A 21,352-nucleotide genomic window follows, 5' to 3' on the forward strand; every position below is an offset into this window, starting at 1 on the left:
AGATACCATGTATGCTTTGGAAAAGGGACCTTTACCATGAATGTAGGAAAACATTCACGAGGGAAATTTGGGCAGCGGTGCAATTGATGGTTTAGGGTTACCTTAGAGCTTCAGTATTTCCTTAGATTTCAGCTACAGCTCTTGTTTAAATCGGTAAATTTTTGCATTGGTAGCTAAGGTTATCTGTTTTCAAAGAAGTTTCTTTTTTTAAAATTAAATTAAATTTTTTTTCAGTGTTCCAATGTTCATTGTTTATGCACCACACCCAGTGCTCCATGCAATATGTGCCCTCCACAATACCCACCACCAGGCTCACCCAACCCCCCATCCCTCTCCCCTCCAAAATCCTCAGTGTGTTTCTCAGAGTCCACAGTCTTTCATGATTCGTCTCCCCCTCCGATTTCCCCCAACTCCCTTCTCCTCTCCATCTGCCAATGTCCTCTGTGTTATTTCTTATGCTCCACAAGTAAGTGAAACCACTGATAATTGACTCTCTCTGCTTGATTTATCTCACTCAGCATAATCTCCTCCAGTCCTGTCCATGTTGATACAAAAATTGGGTATTCATCCCTTCTGATGGAGGCATAATACTCCATTGTATATATGGACCATATCTTCAAAGAAGTTTTAAAGTATTCTTCTACTTAAGAGAATTTTCACCGGCAGAGGTAGTAAGGCCAACTGTTGTTGCTTTCCTTTCATTATATGAAGCAAACCAGATTCTCTCCCTTTCTCTCTCTCTTTTCTGTCTTTCCTAGTTTCATTCATTAAAAACATCTTCGGGAGTGCCTGGGTGGCTCAGTCGGTTAAGCATCTGCCTTCAGCTCAGGTCAGGATCTCTGGGTCCTGGGATTGAGCCCTATGTTGGGTTCCCTGCTCAGTGGGGAGCCCGCTTCTCCCTCTGCCTCTGCCTCTCCCCCCATTCATGCTCTCTCTCTCTCTCTCCTCTCAAATACATAAAAAAATCTTTAAAAAAGAAGTCTGACAGAGACTATCATGATAACTTTAAATAATATCCTTACATCTCTGTCTTTTGACTTAACAGCTGTAAATAATACCTATATTTCCACACTGAAAAATAAGGAACATAACATATTGCCTTCATTTTGACCTCTTCTTTCCTGCCCTATGTTGTGATTATTGCTTAGTAGTTTATTGAGTTTATGTTGTTATTATTTCTGAAATTTGTATGCTATTTGGAAATATAATGAAATCTTTTAGAGGATGATAAGATTTAAACATCAGTGATCGGACCTTACCATATTATGATAAGTAAATATTTTTCACTCTATAAGCATTAGAGACAAAGATGGAGTGTAATGATATTGAAACTTTTCCAAATGGAAGACAATTTCCTAAACATGAACATCTAATGGATCTTCCTTCACGTGTGTCTTGCTTTATTCTCTTCTTCAGGCTCATATTCATTTTCCAAAGTTTCTCGTATTCATGTTGACATTTTCTTGGATTCCTTTCTCTCTTTTTTGTGCTTTTTATCATGGGTTTAGAGAAAAAATTCTGAACTTACATGTTCTGAAATGTTTTTATCCGGGTATCACTTCTGATTTTCAGTTTAGATGGATATAAACTCCTAGTTTCAAAATTTGTTATCCATTAGCTCTTCAACATATTAGTCTACTGATTCTAGCATACAATATTGATGGTGAGAAGTTGGTGCCTGTCTCTTTTCCGTAGGAATCCTCTTTTTATTTCTTGGCTATTGGCATTTCTATTAGTTTTGTGGGGCAACCATAACAAATTTCCCAAGTGAGGTGGCTTACAAAAATAGAAGTTTATTATTTCACAATTTTGGAGGCTGAAATCAAGCTGTCAGTGCACCATACCCCGAGACCCCATGCCTTCTTCTTCATTTCCAGTGTTTGCTGGCAGCCCTTGACATTCCTTGAGTTGAAATTGCGTAAATCCTTCCGCCTTGATCTTCACATGGTGTTCTTCCCTCTGTGTCCCTTTCCTGTGTGTCTCTGTTTCCCTTACCCCATTCTGCTTCTCTGTCAAGTCCTGACACCTTCTTTTGGCATTCTCTCCAGGCAGGTATTTCACTTTCATGAGAGGACCTTTCTGTGATTCCCTAATTTTATACTCTTATAAGGACAGCGCTTGTATTAGATAAGGGTGGGCCTTAGTTGGCCTTAGTGAGGTCAAGTTAAGATGACTTCATCTTAACTTGAATACATTTGCAAAGACCCCATTTCCAAATAAGGTCAAATTCACAGGTATCTATGATTTGGACTTGAACGTATATTTTTGGGTGGCATGACTCAACCGATGATAGCATTGTCAGTTTTTACCAGAATATGGTCAATATGCTTATTTAATTCTGTTTCACACACAGTGGATCCTTTCAGTTTAAAGACATAACATCTTTCTTCAGATAAAGTAAATTGTCATTTATTATTTTTTTAATAATTTCTTCCCTTCATTGTCTCTGATATTTCTTTCTGTAACTTAGAGGTTTTAGATATTTGACTTCCTGGATGACTCTTTCCATTTCATATTCTCTCTTTTTTACTCCCCTTTTTGATCTTTTATGCTTTATGTTCTAGAAGGTTCTTTGACTTTCCTAGATTATTAACTTGGTCTTTATTCTTATCTTTTTCTTTTTCAGCCATTTTGAAGTGTTTATTTGTGCAATTATATTTTAATTTCCAAAATCTCTTCCTTTTTCGGAGTTGCTAATTTGGGGGAAGTAGTATCTACCCACATTTTCTGAGGACAAAAATCAGACTTATTTAAATATTTTTGGTTCTTCCCTGAATCATTTCTGATTTCAATGGGGCCAGTTATTCTTAACATTCTTAGTTTGCGCTATGATTCTTGGTCATGTGCTCGCGGTTGTAAAGGTCTGTAATGACTGCATTGGACCCACTCCAGTTTTAAGGGTCTGTTTCTCTACTAGCATGCTTGCATAAATGCCAGGTCTGACCCAGACTTCTGGGTGAGGGGCTGAATAAATGATACACAGGTATTCTGTGTGTGTGTGTGTGTGTGTGTGTGTGAGAAGCAGAAGACCAGCTGAGAATACTGATAATATTGAAATAGGAGAGCTTTGCTCAGGGCTTAGAGTCTTGTATAATTTTTCTTTGTGCTGCCTCTTCTCTGTCCCCTATTCTACGTATTTGATGAAGATCTCCGGAGTTACTTCAAGCTCTATTCTGCTTCTCTGTCAAGTCCTGACACCTTCTTTTGGCATTCTCTCCAGGCAGGTATTTCACTTTCATGAGAGGACCTTTCTGTGATTCCCTAATTTTATACTCTGGATAAATACTGCTGTTGCTAACTGCACTGTTTATGCTAGTCGGAGCGGGGAGGACCTTAGCTTCCAGCGATGCACATGCTGTTCTTTAATGTGTTGCCCAGACAATTCCCTTATCCCCGGTTACCACCCTTGGTGTTGGTTGACTCTGTTCTGAGGAAGACCTGTTCTCTTATCGCTTGTAGAGCAGTGAATGTCCTCCTTCTCTGAGGGACTAATCCTGTCTTCATTCTGCTTGCAAAAATGCCTCAACATTTCTGTTTTCCTTATGGCAAGCATTCTCATTTTTTTCAGTACTGTGATATAAGTCTGATAAAATATACATTTTAGTGAATTTTAGAAAGAAGGACATGCACAATGTGCTCCTTTCAAATGCTGATTTTTATACTATCAAAGTTTTTATTTCTTCTTTCAGCTGTTTTACTATGTGAAATTTTGTGTGTGCACGTGTGTATGCATACACACATACACATCAATTATACTAATGAACAGACTGGCAGGATTTTATCATGTGTTTTCTGTCTGCTTTCTTATTTTCCATGGCAGCTGGGAAAGCACAAATTTGCATGGTCATTTTATACTGTTTTCTATATTGATGCTGTATGAAGTGCATTTCAGACATTAATCAGCAAGAAATCAAATAAGGTCTTGAATGTTTAATGAACTTACTTTAATAATTGGTCTTAAGAATTGAGATGCTTTCAGGTTAAAAGCTTTTGTAGTTATAGAAGATAATTTGACGGCAGAGTTTAAAGATTTGATTTTTTTTCTTGTTTTATTGAGATATAATTGATACATAACATTATATTAATTTAAGGGCATAAAATAATGATTTGATATATGCATATATAACAAAATGATTATCATAATAAATTTAGTTAACATCCATCACCTCACATAGTTACAATTTTTTTTCTTGTGAGAATTTTAATATTTACTGTCTCAGCAAATTATAAATAGATAATACAGTATTATTAAGAATAGTCACATACTGTTTATTACATCACAGAAGTTATGTCTTTTTCTTCATTTGTTCTGTTTATAAGATTATTTCTTTAATGTATAAGAACCTGTAGTCAAATTAAATTAAGAGAAAAAATATTTTAATTCTCTCTTTTTCAGCAAAGAATCGTGGGATTGCTATTCCGGTGGATTTGGACAGCCAAGTCAATACCCTTTTCCTGAAGAGCCATTCCAATATGGTGCAGAGAGCTGCCATGGGTTGGAGACTATCTGCTCGCTCCGGACCACGCTTTAAGGAAGCTCTTGGAGGGCCTTCTTGGGATTATAGAAATATTATTGAAAAGTTACAGGTACATTAAGAACATGCAGTGGCTTACCATTTTCTAAATTATAATTTTTAACATATATAGTAATACAAGTAGAATATGGTGAAAAATATCAAGTTCTAGTTGGGGACCAGGCTTTACTTTATAATTCCCTATCAATATTACTCTTTTTAAAAGCATGGCTTCCAGGTAAAAGTTGTTATTTTTAGTGAGTATGTATTATTTAATGTGTTTGATAGTATAGTAATGGATCTTAATATCAAAATAAAACTCAATAATAAAACTTGGAAAAATAAGTTACCATAAGTTCTCAGGTAATAAATTAAATATTCATAACCCTGCTGTAGTTTATCTGTTAGTATTCTTTTATACTCCTTTGGTGAAAATAGTGGAAGCACCATTATTTGCATAGTATTCCAATCCTGTGATTGGCCTAGATTCTGGGACATCAAGTAAAGAGAGACATTGTATTCAGTTGCTTAGGCTGCCATCACAAAATACCAGAGACTGGGCAATTTAACCAATAGAAATTTATTTTATCACAGTTCTGGAGATAGAAGCCCAAGATCCCTCTCCTTGACTTGCAGGTGGCTGCCTTGTCACTGTGTCCTTATATGGTCCTTCCTCTGTGCACATACGTGTTTGTATCCTTATTGCCTCTTCTTATAAGGACACCAGTCATATTGGATGAGAGCTGCCCATATGGATTCATTTTACCTTAATTATCTCTTTAGAGGTCCTATCTACAATTATAGTCACATTCTGAAGTACTTCAACTTATGAGTTTTGTTAGGGAGACACAATTCAAACCATACCAGAAATCTTCCCACCCACATAATTGCAGGTGATTTCATGGAGTGAATTAGGATATGGTTTGAGGAAATTGTTTGGCTTGGAGAATAGTCAAGACATGAACTGGAATAAATATTGTGAGAGGTCACATGTAGGATAATTGGTGGAGGTTCAGAGTTTTAATAGTTGAGTGCTATATGGATTAAAAAGACAAGTTAGACTCAGTATGAAGTACTTGAAGGCTATAACTCATTGAAAGTTTGGGTGAAAATGTCATTATAAGTTATTAAACAGATATTGGAGGGGGGTCGGGTGGGAGGTTGGGTGTGCCTGGTGGTGGGTGTTATGGAGGGCACATATTGCATGGAGCACTGGGTGTGGTGCATAAGTGCATAAACAATGAATTCTGGAGCACTGAAAAGAAATAAAATAAAATAAAATAAAATAAAATGAAAACAGTTATTGGTTTGCAGAAAAGAGTCATCAGGAAGAGACTAGAAGAGGACAGACTAGTTAAGAACCACTGAATATCTGGGGTGCCTCGGTGGTTCAGTCAGCTAAGCGTCTGACGCCAGATTTCCACTCAGGTCACGATCTCAGGGTTGTGAGATCCAGCCCCATACTGGGCACGGAGCCTGCTTAAGATTCTCTCTCCCTCCCTCTGCCCCTCCCCATCTTTTCTCTCAAAAAAGTGGGGGGCGAGGAGGAGGAGGGGGAGGTTAAAAGAAGAAGAGGAAGAAGAGGAAAGAAGGAAGGAAAGAAAGAAACAAAAAAAGCATCACTAACTATCTCAGCCAGGTGGCAGTGTGAATGAATTGAAGAAACAGGGATTATGTTCAGTAATGAAGGCAGGGTCAGCAGAACTGCCTTCGGTGGAGAGAGCAAGAAAGAGGTGTTTAAGAGGCACTGATGATTGGAAACTAGGTGTTATTAGTAAGACTTTTTATTATAGAGGTGAAGGAGAGAATACAGTAGAAGGAGGTTGGCTGTGGTCATTGCTACTCTGCTGAATCACATTAACAGGCTATTACATGTATTGGAAGTTAAGCCTATATTCGGAGATATTCGTTGGAGCAAGGACAGTGGATGGTGTTGCTAAAAGGGAGAATATAGTGATAGGGAAAACAAAGAGAATCTTATAAGAGGCCAGGTGTGGCAGAATGGCCAAATATGAAAGATAAAAGGCAGGGTCAGGAAGAAGAGGAGTCAGGTTTATGAGAGTGAAAAGAGTAGAATATTTCAGATGAAAGATGGATAGAAGTGTTAGCCAGCATAGACAGGGCATGGGTTGGTACACTCATTAAATAAATACATATTTAGTAAAAACTCAATACCAACTACTGTGTGCTAAAGATAGAGCCGTGAGCCCTGTGCTCTCATGGAACATGCATTCTCACCTCTTAGATGAATGACATAATGTTGGGTAATTAAAACTGCTATGAATAGGGCATCTGGAGGGGGCTAGTCATTAAGTATCTGCCTTCTGCTCAGGTCGTGATCCCAGAGTCCTGGGATCAAGCCATGCATCAGCTCCTCGCTTAGTGGGAAGCCTGTTTCTCCCTCTCCCACTCCCGCTGTTTGTGTTCCCTCTCTTGCTGTGTCTCTCTCTGTCAAATAAATAAATAAAATCTTAAAATAAAACTCAGCTACGAATAAAATAAGGTATGGTAACGACATGGTGAAGACATACTGGGAGAATGATCTTATAGTAGGGAACTCTTCTCTGTTGAGGTGACACTTGATTTGAGACCTGAACAAAGTAGAGGAATAATCTATTCAAGATTTGAGGACAGAGATTTTGACTGGGAGGAAATAGTAAATGCAAATGTTCGTAGGCAGGAGTGAAGTTGGAGGGTTTGAGGAGCCAAGAAAAGCACATTGGGGTAGGAGTAGAGTGAACAAAGGAGAAGATTATGATATTAGGAGCCAAATCAAGTAGATACTTGCATAGTAAGGCATTTGGATTTTATTCTAAGAGAGAGGGCAACTCATCGGAGATCTTCAGTAGACAATAAGCATGACTTTACTTTTTAGAAGATCACTGGACTTTGCATGATGAGTAGATTATAGAGTCCAGACATAGAAGCAGTGACTTTCTTGTATTAACTGAGGCAAAAATGATGGCATCTTGACTAACAGAGGTACTGATTGTACTGAAAAGAAGGAGATGAATTTTAGATGTATTTGGTTGTAGGGCCAACAGGACATGGTAGATGGGTGGATGAGTTGTGGGGTGTTGGAAAGAAGAAGAGAGGATATGACATGATTGAATCATTTGCTAAGATAGGGAAGAATGGGAGAACTGTAATTAGGAATTCTATGTGTGGGATTTTAAGTTTGAGATGTCTCTTTCGATATCCATGTGGATATGTCAAATAGGCACATGAATATATGAGTCCAGAGTGGTTTGGAAAGATGTCCAACAGGAAATATAAATTTGGAAGGTTCCAGCATATATGATATTAAAACCATGGACTTGGATGAGATTTCTCACAAGAAAGGACCAGGAGCTACTGGGAGTTGGTGAAGGAAGGTTGGGATATAGGTGGAAAATAGAGAAAGTGAGATGTCCCAGAAGCCACGAGCAGAAAGGGTTTGACAGAGTAGAAGCAATTGTGTGAAATGCTTCGCAGTGGTTGGGTAAGACAAGGACAACAAAATAACCACTGGATTTGTTAAGAAGGGTCATGACTACAAGTAACTAGTACTCAACAGTGACAATCACAAACATTTATTGAGGAATAATAAGTGGTAGCTATGTGTTAGACGCTGTTCTGTGTACTTACCTTTAATCCTCACAGCAAACCCACGTGATTGTATCATTATCCTGACTTTTCACATGGGGGAAGTAATGAGTGAGAGAGTTACATAATTGCCCCATAATCAAAATAAAAGCTAAAGACAGAATTCACATCATAGGAGCCTGCTCATAATTTGTTTAGTAATGAAATGAAGAGAGGTAATCTGAAAAATAAGCACATTTTAGTGACATTTTATTAAATTTGGTCATAAATTTGTTAAGCATATTCTCTTCCCACATTATAGAATATCTGGTTTCCCATTTATGTTATTGCCTTCCTGGTAGTTTCTTTTAACTGTCACCAGAATTTTCTCAGAAAGTTTATTAGAATAGTTGAAGTAGAAATAATCACTTTTGCTAAGAAGGGAAGGAAGAGTTAAACGAGAGTTCACTACTGAAATCTAGCCGTAAGAAATCAAGAGAGGTGGTACCCCAACTGTGTTGCTGTAGCTGAAAGTAACAATAGCAATTGACAATCAGTTTTCTGCTGAACTAAATATGTCATAAGTATGTGTGAATAAAATATTGCTCTCTGTGAGAATATTTTTTTTGTTCTTTTAACATAGTTATTTTAAAAAACCCAAAGGGGATGCTTTAGTCATTAAAGAATGTTTAGTAAATTGTCATGCCCACAGCCCATTTTACAAACATGTCAGTGAGAATGCTTTCAGCTGTAATTGACATGATTTTAATGAAAAGTGGCTTAAACAATAAAAAATATGCTATTTCACATAGCAAGGACTCTGGAGGTAGGGCTCTTCTTGAGCTGGTTAATTTAGTAGTTCAAGAGAGCAGAGCCCTGACACTGTTGGTCTTTCTCTTAAGGTTGGTCTCCAAGAGTCATATCGGGGCTGCCTCACATTTTGGGTTCACATTCTTAAGCTGTCTTAAGAGCCATAGGTAGTTTCAAGAGTTGGTCCTGCCTCCCTTAACACACATCACTGCCTGCTCAACTGATTTCACCCAGTGTCCTATTAGCAAGGACAGTATCACATCATCATGTCTAGACTAAGCCCTGTCAGAGGACCTGGAATGACCATGACTGACATAAACTAGTCCACTGTGATCCTAAGCTGAGGGGGCTCATTTCCCTGACAATGTTGCTGCCTAATTGAGAAACAACGTAGGGGTCCTATTAGCAAGGAAAAGGATGAAATAAGGCTGTTGGGTAGGGGACCAATAATATCTATCAAAAAGATGTAATTTGAAATAGTATTAAATGTCATCAAACCCTTGTGAAGTGCTGATACTGCTTCAAAGGATTTGTCAAGGAGTCGTCCCCATGGGAAGATAAGGTTGGTTCCAGATGACCAGAAATACATATGGATTCAATTTAAGCTGTTCCTCAAGCATACCTCAATTTATTCTAATTTGCTGAATACCTGTCCTGTGTCCATTAAAATCCTAGATACTGGTAACAGTGGCTTTACTAACTTTTCACCTTGTATATATATATATCCTTGAAAATCTTATACCTACCCACCTGTCTCTTACCTTGTAAGTGAAAAAGGTGACCCAAGCAGTGTTCAAACAGACAACCAGACTCTATTTAAAGTTCAGACATTTGATGCCACGAGAAGGTAGGGCACATCTCTGAAATTCCAACGTCATGTTTCTGGTTAGTATTCTCAGGTTTGTCATATCTTTACATGATGAAATCTGAATTATATCTTCATGTATGTTCTCTTGTGCTTTATTCCTTAGGATGTAGTGGCCTCATTGGAGCAACAGTTCAGCCCGATGATGCAAGCTGAATTCTCCGTGTTGGTTGATGTGTTGTACAGTCCAGAACTACTGTTCCCCGAGGGGAGTGATGCAAGAATAAGATGTGGTGCCTTCATGTCCAAGTAAGTGACTTCAGTCTGAGATTCTGCTAGCGTTCTCAAGCCAAGATGGTCTCTAACACAGTTCTGCTTTCTCTAACACAGACTACTACACGACAGTCCACAGACCATGTGAAGGATCTAAAGTCTGTGTTAATATATACTTTCAGAATTATTAATTTGGTTCAGTATAAATTTTATTTTGGTGAAAGTCAAGTAAACTAAGTTTACTGAAAATAAAATGTCATTACTGGGCACAAAATATCAAATGAAATAATATTTTGCTTCTAAGTCCTCTCTGTCCTCTCTAATCCCACACACACTATGTGGTGTGGCCTTCAAAAAGGTTCCTGTTTAAAATCACTTATTTTCATTAATATAGAGGATGGAAGGGGAAACTAGCATTTATTGAGGTCTTGCTGTATGTGTTATTGTCCTCTGTGTGCTTGCCTCTTGTATCTGTCTGCACAAACACTAAGAGACTGAGGGCTCAGCCTCCTTTTAGCTGTGGGAAACACTGAGATGTGCTTTAGGTGAAGAGCCATGACGTCTCCCTCTGCCGTGCTCACCCAGGGCCTCTCATTGGGCCTCTCCTCTACTCATTTCTCTCAGCATTTTTATGTTATTGTCAGATCTAGTACAACAGATGTGTTTATCCTAGAATATTTCCATTTATTTCCATGTTAATGGTAAATGAGCAATTCTCAAGGAAGAGCTGCAGGTTGTGAGACAAAGTGTAACCAGCTCCTCAAAAAAAACAAAAAAAGATGCGTCTTAATGTTGAGGGCACTCATTGAGTGACTCATTCGGGATGGCCAGTCAGAGGTACGTGGTTTTATTGGATGGGGAGCCGGAGGAGGTTGCCAACCCCCTCGACCATATCTATCACATCTAATTCCTGTGTGGTTGAGGATATTGCTGAAACCCCCTCACAGGAAGACACAAGAAGTGTGTTCCTTCCTTTTACCAGTTAAAGCTGGGATTTGTGGAGAGAAAACAAGGTATGGGATGAGAAGAACTGACTGCAGGAATCATTTTGAAGAATAGGCAAGCTTTCTGTACTATGGCCAGAATTGTGGATTCTTGACTCTAGACCCCCTATGTCTTATGGGGACTAGGAAGACTGTGTTCATCTGGATACTTGCCAGTCTTATAATAAGAATTTTTAAGTGAAGATGTAAAAAAAAAAAAAAGTATCTGTAAAACTGATGTATCTGTAAAACTGTATCTGTAAAACTGATGACCATGGAAGCCATTAGAAAAAAAAATTAATTAGACTTATTCACTAGTAACTCATTATGAAAGTAAAGCCTTTGAGAAATACCCTTTACCTCCAATGGATATATATCAACTAATAGAATATGAATTAAAAAGCAGATAGTAAATGAGAATTATAAGTCCAGGAAATTAAAATGATATTATAGATATATCCCAGAAAACTGACAGTCTAGGACAGGGACTCGCAAATTTACCCCATCAAAGTAAATTGGTCCTTTTGATCATTTTTGCAAATAAGGTTTTATTGAAACAGAGATACACATGTTCATTCACTTGTTCTCTGTGGCTATTATAGGACTGTCACCTAGTTGCCACAGAGATTGTGTGGCCCACAAAACCTAAAGTGTCTGTTCTTTGGCTCTGTAGCAAAAAAGTTTGCTGCCTCAGTGTCAAGAATGAGGCTGTCAATACGGTAGTTACTAGCTATGCATAGCTATTTAAATTAAAATTTAAATTAGATTGTTTTTCTGAAAAACAATCTGAGGGTTTTGAAGGGGTGGGGGGGGCAGGGGGGAGGTTGAGGGATCCAGGTGGTGGGTATTGGAGAGGGCATGGATTGCATGGAGCACTGTGTGTGGTGCAAAAATAATGAATACTGTTACGCTGAAAAAATAAAAAATTAAAAAAAATAAAGATAAAATTTAAATTAATAAAAATACAAAGAACATATTTAGTTCCCATCACATTTGCCACATTTTAAGCGCTTAATAGGCATAGATGGCTAGCAGCCAACAAATCTGATAACACAGCGAATGTCTCAATTATTGCAGAAAAAGTTATGTTGACGGCACCAGTCGAGAACTTAAAGATGTCGATCTATGAAAAGATGACATGAAGTAACTCAAAATGCCAAGAAAATATTGGCCTGTGCTGAACATGTGCTAAAAGCAAATTTGTTGCAACACTAGGCACCTAAAAGGAGAGAAACAGAGCAATATAATAGTGGGAATATATTACAGATAGGACACTCGGATGGAAAAAAAAGATGTCACATACTTTAGTGGTTAGAGAAGAGATTTTTGTGCTGTTATGATTGTAGTATGGCCAGCGGCTCAGGAATGTCTGTTTTCTGCTCTAGCATTTATCCTGCTCCTTCCCTAACTCTGTGAAAATCCAAGGGTTTTATTTGTAGGAATATCTAATAAAATTAGAATCCAGCTTTATTAATAGCTATGCAAGGGGCCCTGATTACTGTGCAGAGCTCTCTGGTAAAGCTCAGCTAGAGAAGAGAGTGTAGATCCAAGGTCTTTGTGGGGCCTCTGACTTCTTCAGATGAATTTAATTCTTGGAACTTGTCGACTCATGGGTCTGCTAGAGAATGTGGTGGGTAGATCCCAGGAAAGATCCCCAATTTCCGTATCTACTTTGTCAAATAAATTGAGAGAAGAAGGGCACCTGGGAGGCTCTGTTGTTAAGCATCTGCCTTCGGCTCAGGTCATGACCCGGGGTCCAGGGATCGAGCCCCACATCGGGCTCCCTGCTCAGTGGGGAGCCTGCTTCTCCCTCTCCCACTCCCTCTGCTTGTGTTCCCTCTCTCACTGTCTCTCTCTTTCTATTTGTCAAATAAATAAATAAGGTCTTTAAAAAAATTGAGAGAGAAGAGAATAAAGAGCGTGTAAGTCAATGTGGGTGTTAACATTTAAGGCATCTGGTTACAATCTATTCAAATTAACACTTACTCGTCCTTTAGGAAGGATAATCTCAGAGTTTATCAGACTGTGGGATGTGACTCATTTATGGATTTAAAAATTAATTTAGGGAGCAGAGGCAACCATTAAAAATGAGTTAAAAATATAAAATATCAAAGTGCATCTCATATAATAAAAGTAACTTTTATGTTAATTTAATACATGATACACATGTATTTATATGGTACATTGTTTCATGAAACTTATTTTTTCCTTTGATCATGGAAAGCAATGTTAGAAGGTCACAGATTTTACTCAACCAGACATTATGTAACAGATGAATACCTTGTATAAATCTCTAGAAAATGATATTCACCTTTATGCTTGATATTTTCAAATGGTTGGTGAATGAAGTATTTATCTAAAGAAAAGTTAAAGAAAATTAAAACAGCCTGAGAGGAAAAAAAATATCAAATGAAATTTACGGTGCCCACCAAAACTATGTCCATGAATTCGAGGATGATCCCACAAAAGAAAGGATGAAATAGCAAAAGTATCAGGACAGCAAGTGTTTTCCTTACAAGGAGGACTCTAGAATTATTCTGCCCACTGGACCTGATCCCATGTCTGAAAGGAAATCACTGTTCTTTCACTGTGTGCTTCCCCTTCTGCATGGCATGGGTATCGTTTAAAACTATCACTGTCCATCTGATCACCCTGTCCATCAATGTCAGATGCCTCCTTCCTCCTCTTTTTCCACTTCCAATTTGTCATTACTTACCATGTCCTGAATATTTTATTTCTATATTGCTTCTTGTACAATTACCCCATCACATGCCCTGTTATTCCTTGCCTTATTCTTACTTTTCCACATCATCTTCTACATGTAGACAGGGTCATTCAGGTCCCTCAAAACAGAGATCTCCTATTTTCTATGGAGTAAATTCCAGACTCTTTAGCATCGTATTTCCTGTTCCTTCTTTTCAGATTGCTTCTCTTATCCTCTCTTGTTTCCTGTGTTCATGTGTCAGCTGGAGTTGGAGTACTTCTTATTTCCTGGACAGGAAGGTCAGCTTTCTGCCTCTGCCCACTGTTCACATCATTCCCTTTGAAAGGACACCTTCTCTCTCCACCTTTTCCTGCTAGGTGAAATCTTCATCATTAACAGTTATCTCTTTCTGGAACCTCTTATCAGCCCTAGGAAACTTCTCTCAAGAAGGTAGTAGTTTCATTATCTAGTTTACAGCATTTACCATTAATTTACCATTACCTGTGTTGTAACACTTATCATATCACATAAGATATGGCTGAGTGGGGACTCTCTTCACAGTAATTCTGAGACGCAGGAGATTAGTAAATGGGTCATGTCACCACAGAGTGGTGCTTCACAAGATTGGCTTTGTGGTCGTTGGATTTGGGTCTATTTCCAGATCCCATCACTTAATGACTGTGTTACTACAGGCAAGTTGCTTTATCTTTCAGGACCTCTGTTTTCTCATGAGCCTAATAATAGAACCTGTGGCACTGGCTTGTTGTGAGGATGAATTGAGAGAGTCCATGGGAAGTCCTAGTACTTCATCTTGACCCCTGATAAACAGCGACTAGTCATTATCTAGTGAAAGCTCACTTTTCTTCGGGGTTATGTCCCATGGTACTCCTGTCACGTCACTGAAATGGGACCATTCCATTATGTTCGACATCCTTCTGTTTTTCTAGGAAAATGTGTCTCACAGGTCATTGTGAGAACCAGCTTTTTCAGAGTTACATATGATAAGCTATGCATTCTGGTTATAAACATTTTACTTGATTTTGAGTTCTTGAGGATGGTATATAACTATGGTCCTCAAACTTTTCTCCTGACAGAACACCAGTGCAAAGGTTACCACTATAAAATTAGAATTTCTGCCCACATTTCAGTAAAAATAGTATGTGGATAGACTGTCTTGATGTTACTTTGTTGTTGTGGTTTTTTTCTTCTAATCACAAACTGCTTATTTCTCTAAGCCCTAGTAGGGGAAAAATACAACATCATTATTATTATCAGAAACTGGAAAGCAATCCCTTATAATAAGGTTGCAGTGTTTTAGACTGCTACTGAGCCCATATAATTAAGGTAATATAGTCTCTAGAAAATAATATAGTATAACATAATATAATAAAAGGTAATATGCTGCAAATATTTGTATTTCTCTACTAGTAAAGTTGTTTTAGTTGATATGATGGGATTAAAGATAATCAGAGTCTCATTGTCTTTTAGAGTATTATATCCCACCAAAAGTCTGCTACTTGAATAAATTTAAAAGCATTGAGATATACTGCCTGTTGAGCAAAGGGTGCTTTATAATACAAAGTCTTTGAGCTAAAGTGTGATTTTAAGTTTTGAAAATAGGTATAGTGTTTACTTCATATTCTCAAATAATAGCATGACTTTTTCCCCTCTAGTTCATGATGTTAGTATACAACCTGAAGAGAAAGCACTGTTGTACTTAAGATGTAATATTCTGCTTTAAGGTTGATTAATCATACAAAGAAACTAATGGAGAAAGAAGAAAAGCTGTGCATTAAAATTCTTCAGACTTTACGAGAAATGCTAGAGAAGAAAGACAGCTTTGTGGAAGAGGTATATTTTTTAAAATTTTTAGTATTTGAAAATAAAGTAGAATTTCTAGTATACCGTAACTGATGGATTACATGGGCTATGAGATGATTGCTTATATTACATACTGACGGCATGAGTATGTAGATGAATTAGATAATTTGTTTGTATGGTACTCATCTTTCAGCTCTGCTTTGAATTGAGAAAAAACTGAGATCAGAATGGCCCAAGTATTTGGCTCATTTGTTTTATTATATTCTATCTTTAATATGTGTATTTTTCTCATACAGATCAAATGACTTTTTTTTTCAATGAGTGAGATTCATTATTAAAATTCTGTATAAAGTTGTACTACATATTAAAATAGTCTATGCATTTATGCATATGTTGATCTTTTATTGTAAATATATGTCCCTTTCGTTTTCTATAATATAATGCCACATATTATAAAATATTACTATTTTTTGTAGGCGGAATAGTAAGTTTCTCTTCTTACCTATATTAATTTAAGTATTACACAAATGATTTTCAGGGAATATAACTTATAGATAATAATTGTCATGCTGTTATTAAAAATGACAGCTCAGGTGCTCATTAAGGGATAGCTGGCAGCATGTCTAATACCCAAGGTGATACACTTAAATATAAAATAGAAATCTAGTGAGGTGGGGTTTTTTTTTGTTGTTTTTTAGCTAGCTACCTATACCTATATGTTAGGTATCAAATAAAATTTGTACCATATTCCTTAATAACTTTTTGATCTGATTCTATAAGTACTAATCATCTGACATATTTAAAATTAGAAGAATTTTATTTATTAATTTATGGATATGCTATCTAATTTCAAAAAGAACATAATGGTAGGTTGTTTTTTGTTTTAACTTTATTCTTGTGGAAAAGAAATGCAAAGGGATCTTGGATATTAATAGAAAGGGGCATAACTTCAAAATACTCCATTTGAATCAGATGCTTGCTTTATAATCAAAACAACTTTTGCTTTGCATTAGTTCTCTTCATCATTTAAGCTATTTTTGGGAAACAAATTACAGAAATAAAGGTGGTCAGTGCAATTTTGGCAAATGCTTCTATGACATAGGACTCAAGAAAAATGCTTCTAAGCCTGAGTATTTGGTATGCTTGTAAAACATGGTCAATTTCAGACTTTTTTGTTGTCTTTCTCTGAATTCCTTAAAATACTGCTATAGATGGTTTGATTTTGATTCAAGTACTAGATCTTAAAGTAGAAAAATGGCATCAATATAAATTTTGACAGAAGAGTGAAGTTTATAATAATAGTAACTTGTACTTAACAGGAGATACATAAGAGTTCCGATTTTATGGAACGGATTATTATAGAACCACTCTAAAGAAAATAAGAAAGAAATAAAGTAAGATTTTACTTGGACTAGTCAAGAGTATTAAAGTGTATCTCCCAGACCACCCTAGAATCAATCACGCTGGCACCTGTTTCTCCTTTCCATTCCCGCTGCTGTCACAAGTTCAGACTTTCATAGTTTCTTGCTTAGAAAACTCCCGTAGTCCACCGCTCCAAGACAGAGCAGAAAAGGAGGAACAGCTGCTGTTTTCAAATGTCCAAGAGACACCATTCTCATATGATATGATGTGAATGGCACCCCCAAGACATAGCCCTTAGAGGAAGACTTAAGATGAGAAGGGCTAGTTGCGGTTATTCACTCAATCATTTAACACATATACTGTGAACAGTGTTAAATACTGGTATTGTGCCTGGGCACCCGGGTAAGGAGAGGAATGACACAGCTTGCCGGAGGCCACTGTGGGGTACCATTCATGTGCTAGTGGACTCATGGAATATAGTCTGCAGAGATCATAAGAGTCTTTCAGAAACTCTCAGGGGCTCTGTACTGCCTTGGTGTTCCACACCCTTCATTATGTCCCCAGTGCTTTTTACCCCCACCCTTCCTCAACCATTAGCCACCAGAAATCTGTGTTGTTGTGTGCTTGAAATGTGCCTCGGGCTTATCCTGCACCAAACCTTGCTACGTTTGGAATCATGTATTGCTAAAATCCAAACAAATCTCAATAACCCCTACTGTCATCTTTGTGGAGGAGCTCTAATGGGTAGTACTTACCACTTGTTCCAACCAGTGGTGATTACTTTCTCAATAGAATTAGGAAATACTTTGTGCCTCTCTTTTATGATGCTTCAGGCCATTTCTGAATATTTTGTCCAAGCATTCATAAAGAATGTCATTGAGACCCAGAGATAGTATGTGATTTGCCTGAGGTCCCGCAGCAAATGCCAGACCAGGACTTTACTTAGCTCAGTTATTCATGTCAGTGGGAAGGGAAGTGGGGAGTGAAATGATTCATCAGTCTGGGTGAAATGGCACTGGGTAACAGATTCAGAAACTGGTCAAAGATACTCTACAGGTCTTTGTGTGCTCTCAGAACAAAACCCTGATTACCAGTAGCAGGATTATACGGGTCTGTGTGTTCACAATTGTGTTAGTTTTCCATTTACCAAAAATCTCGTGGTTTTAAACCACACAAATTCATTATCTTACAGTTTTGGAGGTCGAAAACCTAATATCAGTGTGTCAACAGGGGTAGGTTCTATCTGGAGACTCTAAGGGAGACTTTCTTTGCCTTTTCTAGTTTCTAGAGGCTTCCTTCATTACTTGGCTCGTGACTTGGTTCTCCATCGTCAAAGCCAGCAGCATAGCATCTATCAAACTGCTCCCCATTCACACTCATGCACACATGTACACACACACACACACACTCCATTATCACCTCTCCTCTCACTCTGACCTTTCTGCCTCCTCTTGTGATTACACTTACATTGGACTCACTGAGATAATCCCGTCTCTTCTCCCTATCTAAAGATGCTTCCTCATACCTGCGAAGTCCTTTTGGCAATGGGAAGTCACATATTCACTGATTCTGGTAGTGAGGGCGTGGACATAGTTGGGGTAGGCCAGCGTTCAGTATATCACAGTGATTCTTTTACTGGCGGTGAGAGATGACGTGTGGTATGTAGATGGAGAGTTTATTTGTGGCTGGTTAAAATTGCTCTATAGGACAGTTTGAACGGGAATGCATGTAACAAAATAAATCTCCACAGTTGCAATGTGGAGACACTCAGAATGGCAGTAAGTCACAGAGGGTATCTAACATCTGGTTGTCTAATTTTGGATTTCTACCATCAACTGGTTTTCTACTGTTTGTGTTCGAAACATTTCTAACAGATCTCTCAGAAGTAAATCAAAACAGAGAATTCACACCAGGAACCAGGGTTTGTCTTCACTCGCTATCCTAATACACGTTTCCCCTGCTAGCCCAAAAAGGATTATTCTTTTTTATTTATTTATTTATTTATTTATTTAACAGACAGAGATCACAAGTAGGCGGAGAGGCAGGCAGAGAGAGAGGCGGAAGCAGGCTCCCCACTGAGCAGAGAGCCCGATGTGGGGCTCGATCCCAGGACCCTGGGACCATGACCTGAGCTGAAGGCAGAGGCTTAACCCACTGAGCCACCCAGGTGCCCCCCAAAGTGGATTATTCTTATAAAATTTTTTTTTAAAGATTTTATTTATTTATTTGTCAGAGAGAGAGAGGGAGAGAGAGCGCGAGCACAGGCAGACAGAGGCAGAGGGAGAAGCAGGCTCCCTGCCGAGCACGGAGCCTGATGTGGGACTCGATCCCAGGATGCTGGGATCATGACCTGAGCCGAAGGCAGCTGCTTAACCTACTGAACCACCCAGGCGTCCCATTCTTATAAAATTTTTGATAAGCTAAAATGGTATAAAGCAAATTAAGTGAAGACCATTAATTTATATGGAAAATTTTTATGTATTCCTAGACCTAAGGTGTAACCTCTCTTAGGCATTTCTGATACTTTGGGACACCTCTTGCTAGCAAATGCACAGAATAAATTGAAACAAAGCACAGGTGCTCACAGACACAGTTCAAAGCTCTTGAGGGCTTGATGCTAAGATGCTGAGTGTGGTTCTGGCGAAGGAGCTTGGGGGCGCCACTCTCGCTGCTTGGGGTGCTCGCTAACTCCATCAAGACTCTGTGGCTAAATGAATGCTGAGCCCTGTTGTAGCTCTTGGCCTTTTTTTTTTTTTTTTCTAAGTGAAAATCTGGGGCACCTGGGTGGCTCAATGGGTTAAAGCCTCTGCCTTCGGCTCAGGTCATGATCACAGGGTCCGGGGATTGAGCCCCGCATTGGGCTTTCTGCTCAGCAGGGAGCCTGCTTCCTCCTTCTCTCTCTGCCTGCTTCTCCTCCTACTTGTGATCTCTGTCTGTCAAATAAATAAATAAAATCTTAAAAAGAAAAATAAAGTGAAAATCTTCCCCAGATTTCTTTCAGTGAGCAGAAATGGATACAAATGTAGGTCTTTTGTAAAAGTGAAACGGCAGGATACAAAGTCACTGTACAGAAATCAGTGGCTTTCTTATACACTAATAATGAAAATACAGAAAGGGAAATTAGAGAATCGATTCCATTTACTATAGCACCAAGAACCATAAACTACCTGGGAATAAACCTAACCAAAGAGGTAAAGGATCTGTACTTGAGGAACTACAGAACACTCATGAAAGAAATTGAAGAAGACAAAAAAAGATGGAAGACCATTCCATGCTCTTGGATCAGAAGAATAAACATTGTTAAAATGTCTATACTGCCTAGAGCAATTTATACTTTTAATGCTATTCCGATCAAAATTCCACCGGTATTCTTCAAAGAGGTGGAGCAAATAATCCAAAAATTTGTATGGAATCAGAAGAGACCCAGAATCACTAAGGAAATGTTGAAAAACAAAAATAAAATGGGGGGCATCACATTACCTGATTTCAAGCTTTATTACGAAGCTGTGATCACTAAGACAGCATGGTACTGGCATAAAAGCAGACACATAGACCAGTGGAACAGAGTAGAGAACCCAGATATGGACCATTAACTCTATGGTCAAATAATCTTCGACAAAACAAGAAAAAATATACAGTGGAAAAAAGACAGTCTCTTCAATAAATGGTGCTGGGAAAACTGGGCAGCTATATGTAGAAGAATGAAACTGGACCATTCTTTTACACCGTACACAAAGATAAACTCAAAATGGATAAAAGACCTCAATGTGAGATAGGAATCCGTCAGAATCCTAGAGAACATAGGCAGTAATCTCTTCGATATCAGCCACAGCAACTTCTTTTAAGATATGTCTCCAAAGGCAAAGGAAACAAAAGTGAAAATGAACTTTTGGGACTTCATCAAAATCAAAATCTTCTGCACAGTAAAGGAAACAGTCAAGAAAACAAAGAGGCAACCCACGGAATGGGAGAAGATATTTGCAAATGACAGTACAGACAAAAGGTTGATATCCAGGATCTATAAAGAACTCCTCAAATTCAACACACACAAAACAGACAATCATATCAAAAAATGGGCAGAAGATATGAACAGACACTTCTCCAATCAAGACATACAAATGGCTATCAGACACATGAAAAAATTTTCATCATCACTAGCCATCAGGGAGATTCAAATTAAAACCACATTGAGATATCACCTTACACCAGTTAGAATGGCCAAAATTAGCAAGACAAGAAACAACATGTGTTGGAGAGGATGTGGAGAAAGGGGAACCCTCTTCCACTGTTGGTGGGAATGCAAGTTGGTGCAGACTCTTTGGAGAACAGTGTGGAGATTCCTCAAGAAATTAAAAATAGAACTTCCCTATGACCCTGCCATTGCACTACTGGGTATTTACCCCAAAGATACAGATGTTGTGAAAAGAAGGGCCATCTGTACCCCAATGTTTATAGCAGCAATGGCCACTGTTGCCAAACTGTGGAAAGAACCAAGATGCCCTTCAGCGGACGAATG

At 38.2% G+C, this 21,352-nt stretch overlaps 1 protein-coding gene across 1 annotated transcript in view; it reads left to right on the forward strand.

Annotated features, from left to right (window-relative positions):
- The window catches only part of ITPR2 (inositol 1,4,5-trisphosphate receptor type 2), a 498,632-nt gene that overhangs the window by 265,008 nt on the left and 212,272 nt on the right, over nucleotides 1-21,352 (forward strand). Inside the window, exons 35-37 of the mRNA XM_044226478.1 lie at nucleotides 4,397-4,587; nucleotides 9,860-10,002; nucleotides 15,396-15,504. Coding sequence (XP_044082413.1) covers nucleotides 4,397-4,587; nucleotides 9,860-10,002; nucleotides 15,396-15,504 — 443 coding nt within the window. The remainder of the gene's footprint in view (nucleotides 1-4,396; nucleotides 4,588-9,859; nucleotides 10,003-15,395; nucleotides 15,505-21,352) is intronic.

Source organism: Neovison vison, chromosome 12 (assembly GCF_020171115.1).
Source record: "Neovison vison isolate M4711 chromosome 12, ASM_NN_V1, whole genome shotgun sequence".
In the NCBI taxonomy this organism is placed as follows: Eukaryota; Metazoa; Chordata; class Mammalia; order Carnivora; family Mustelidae; genus Neogale; species Neogale vison.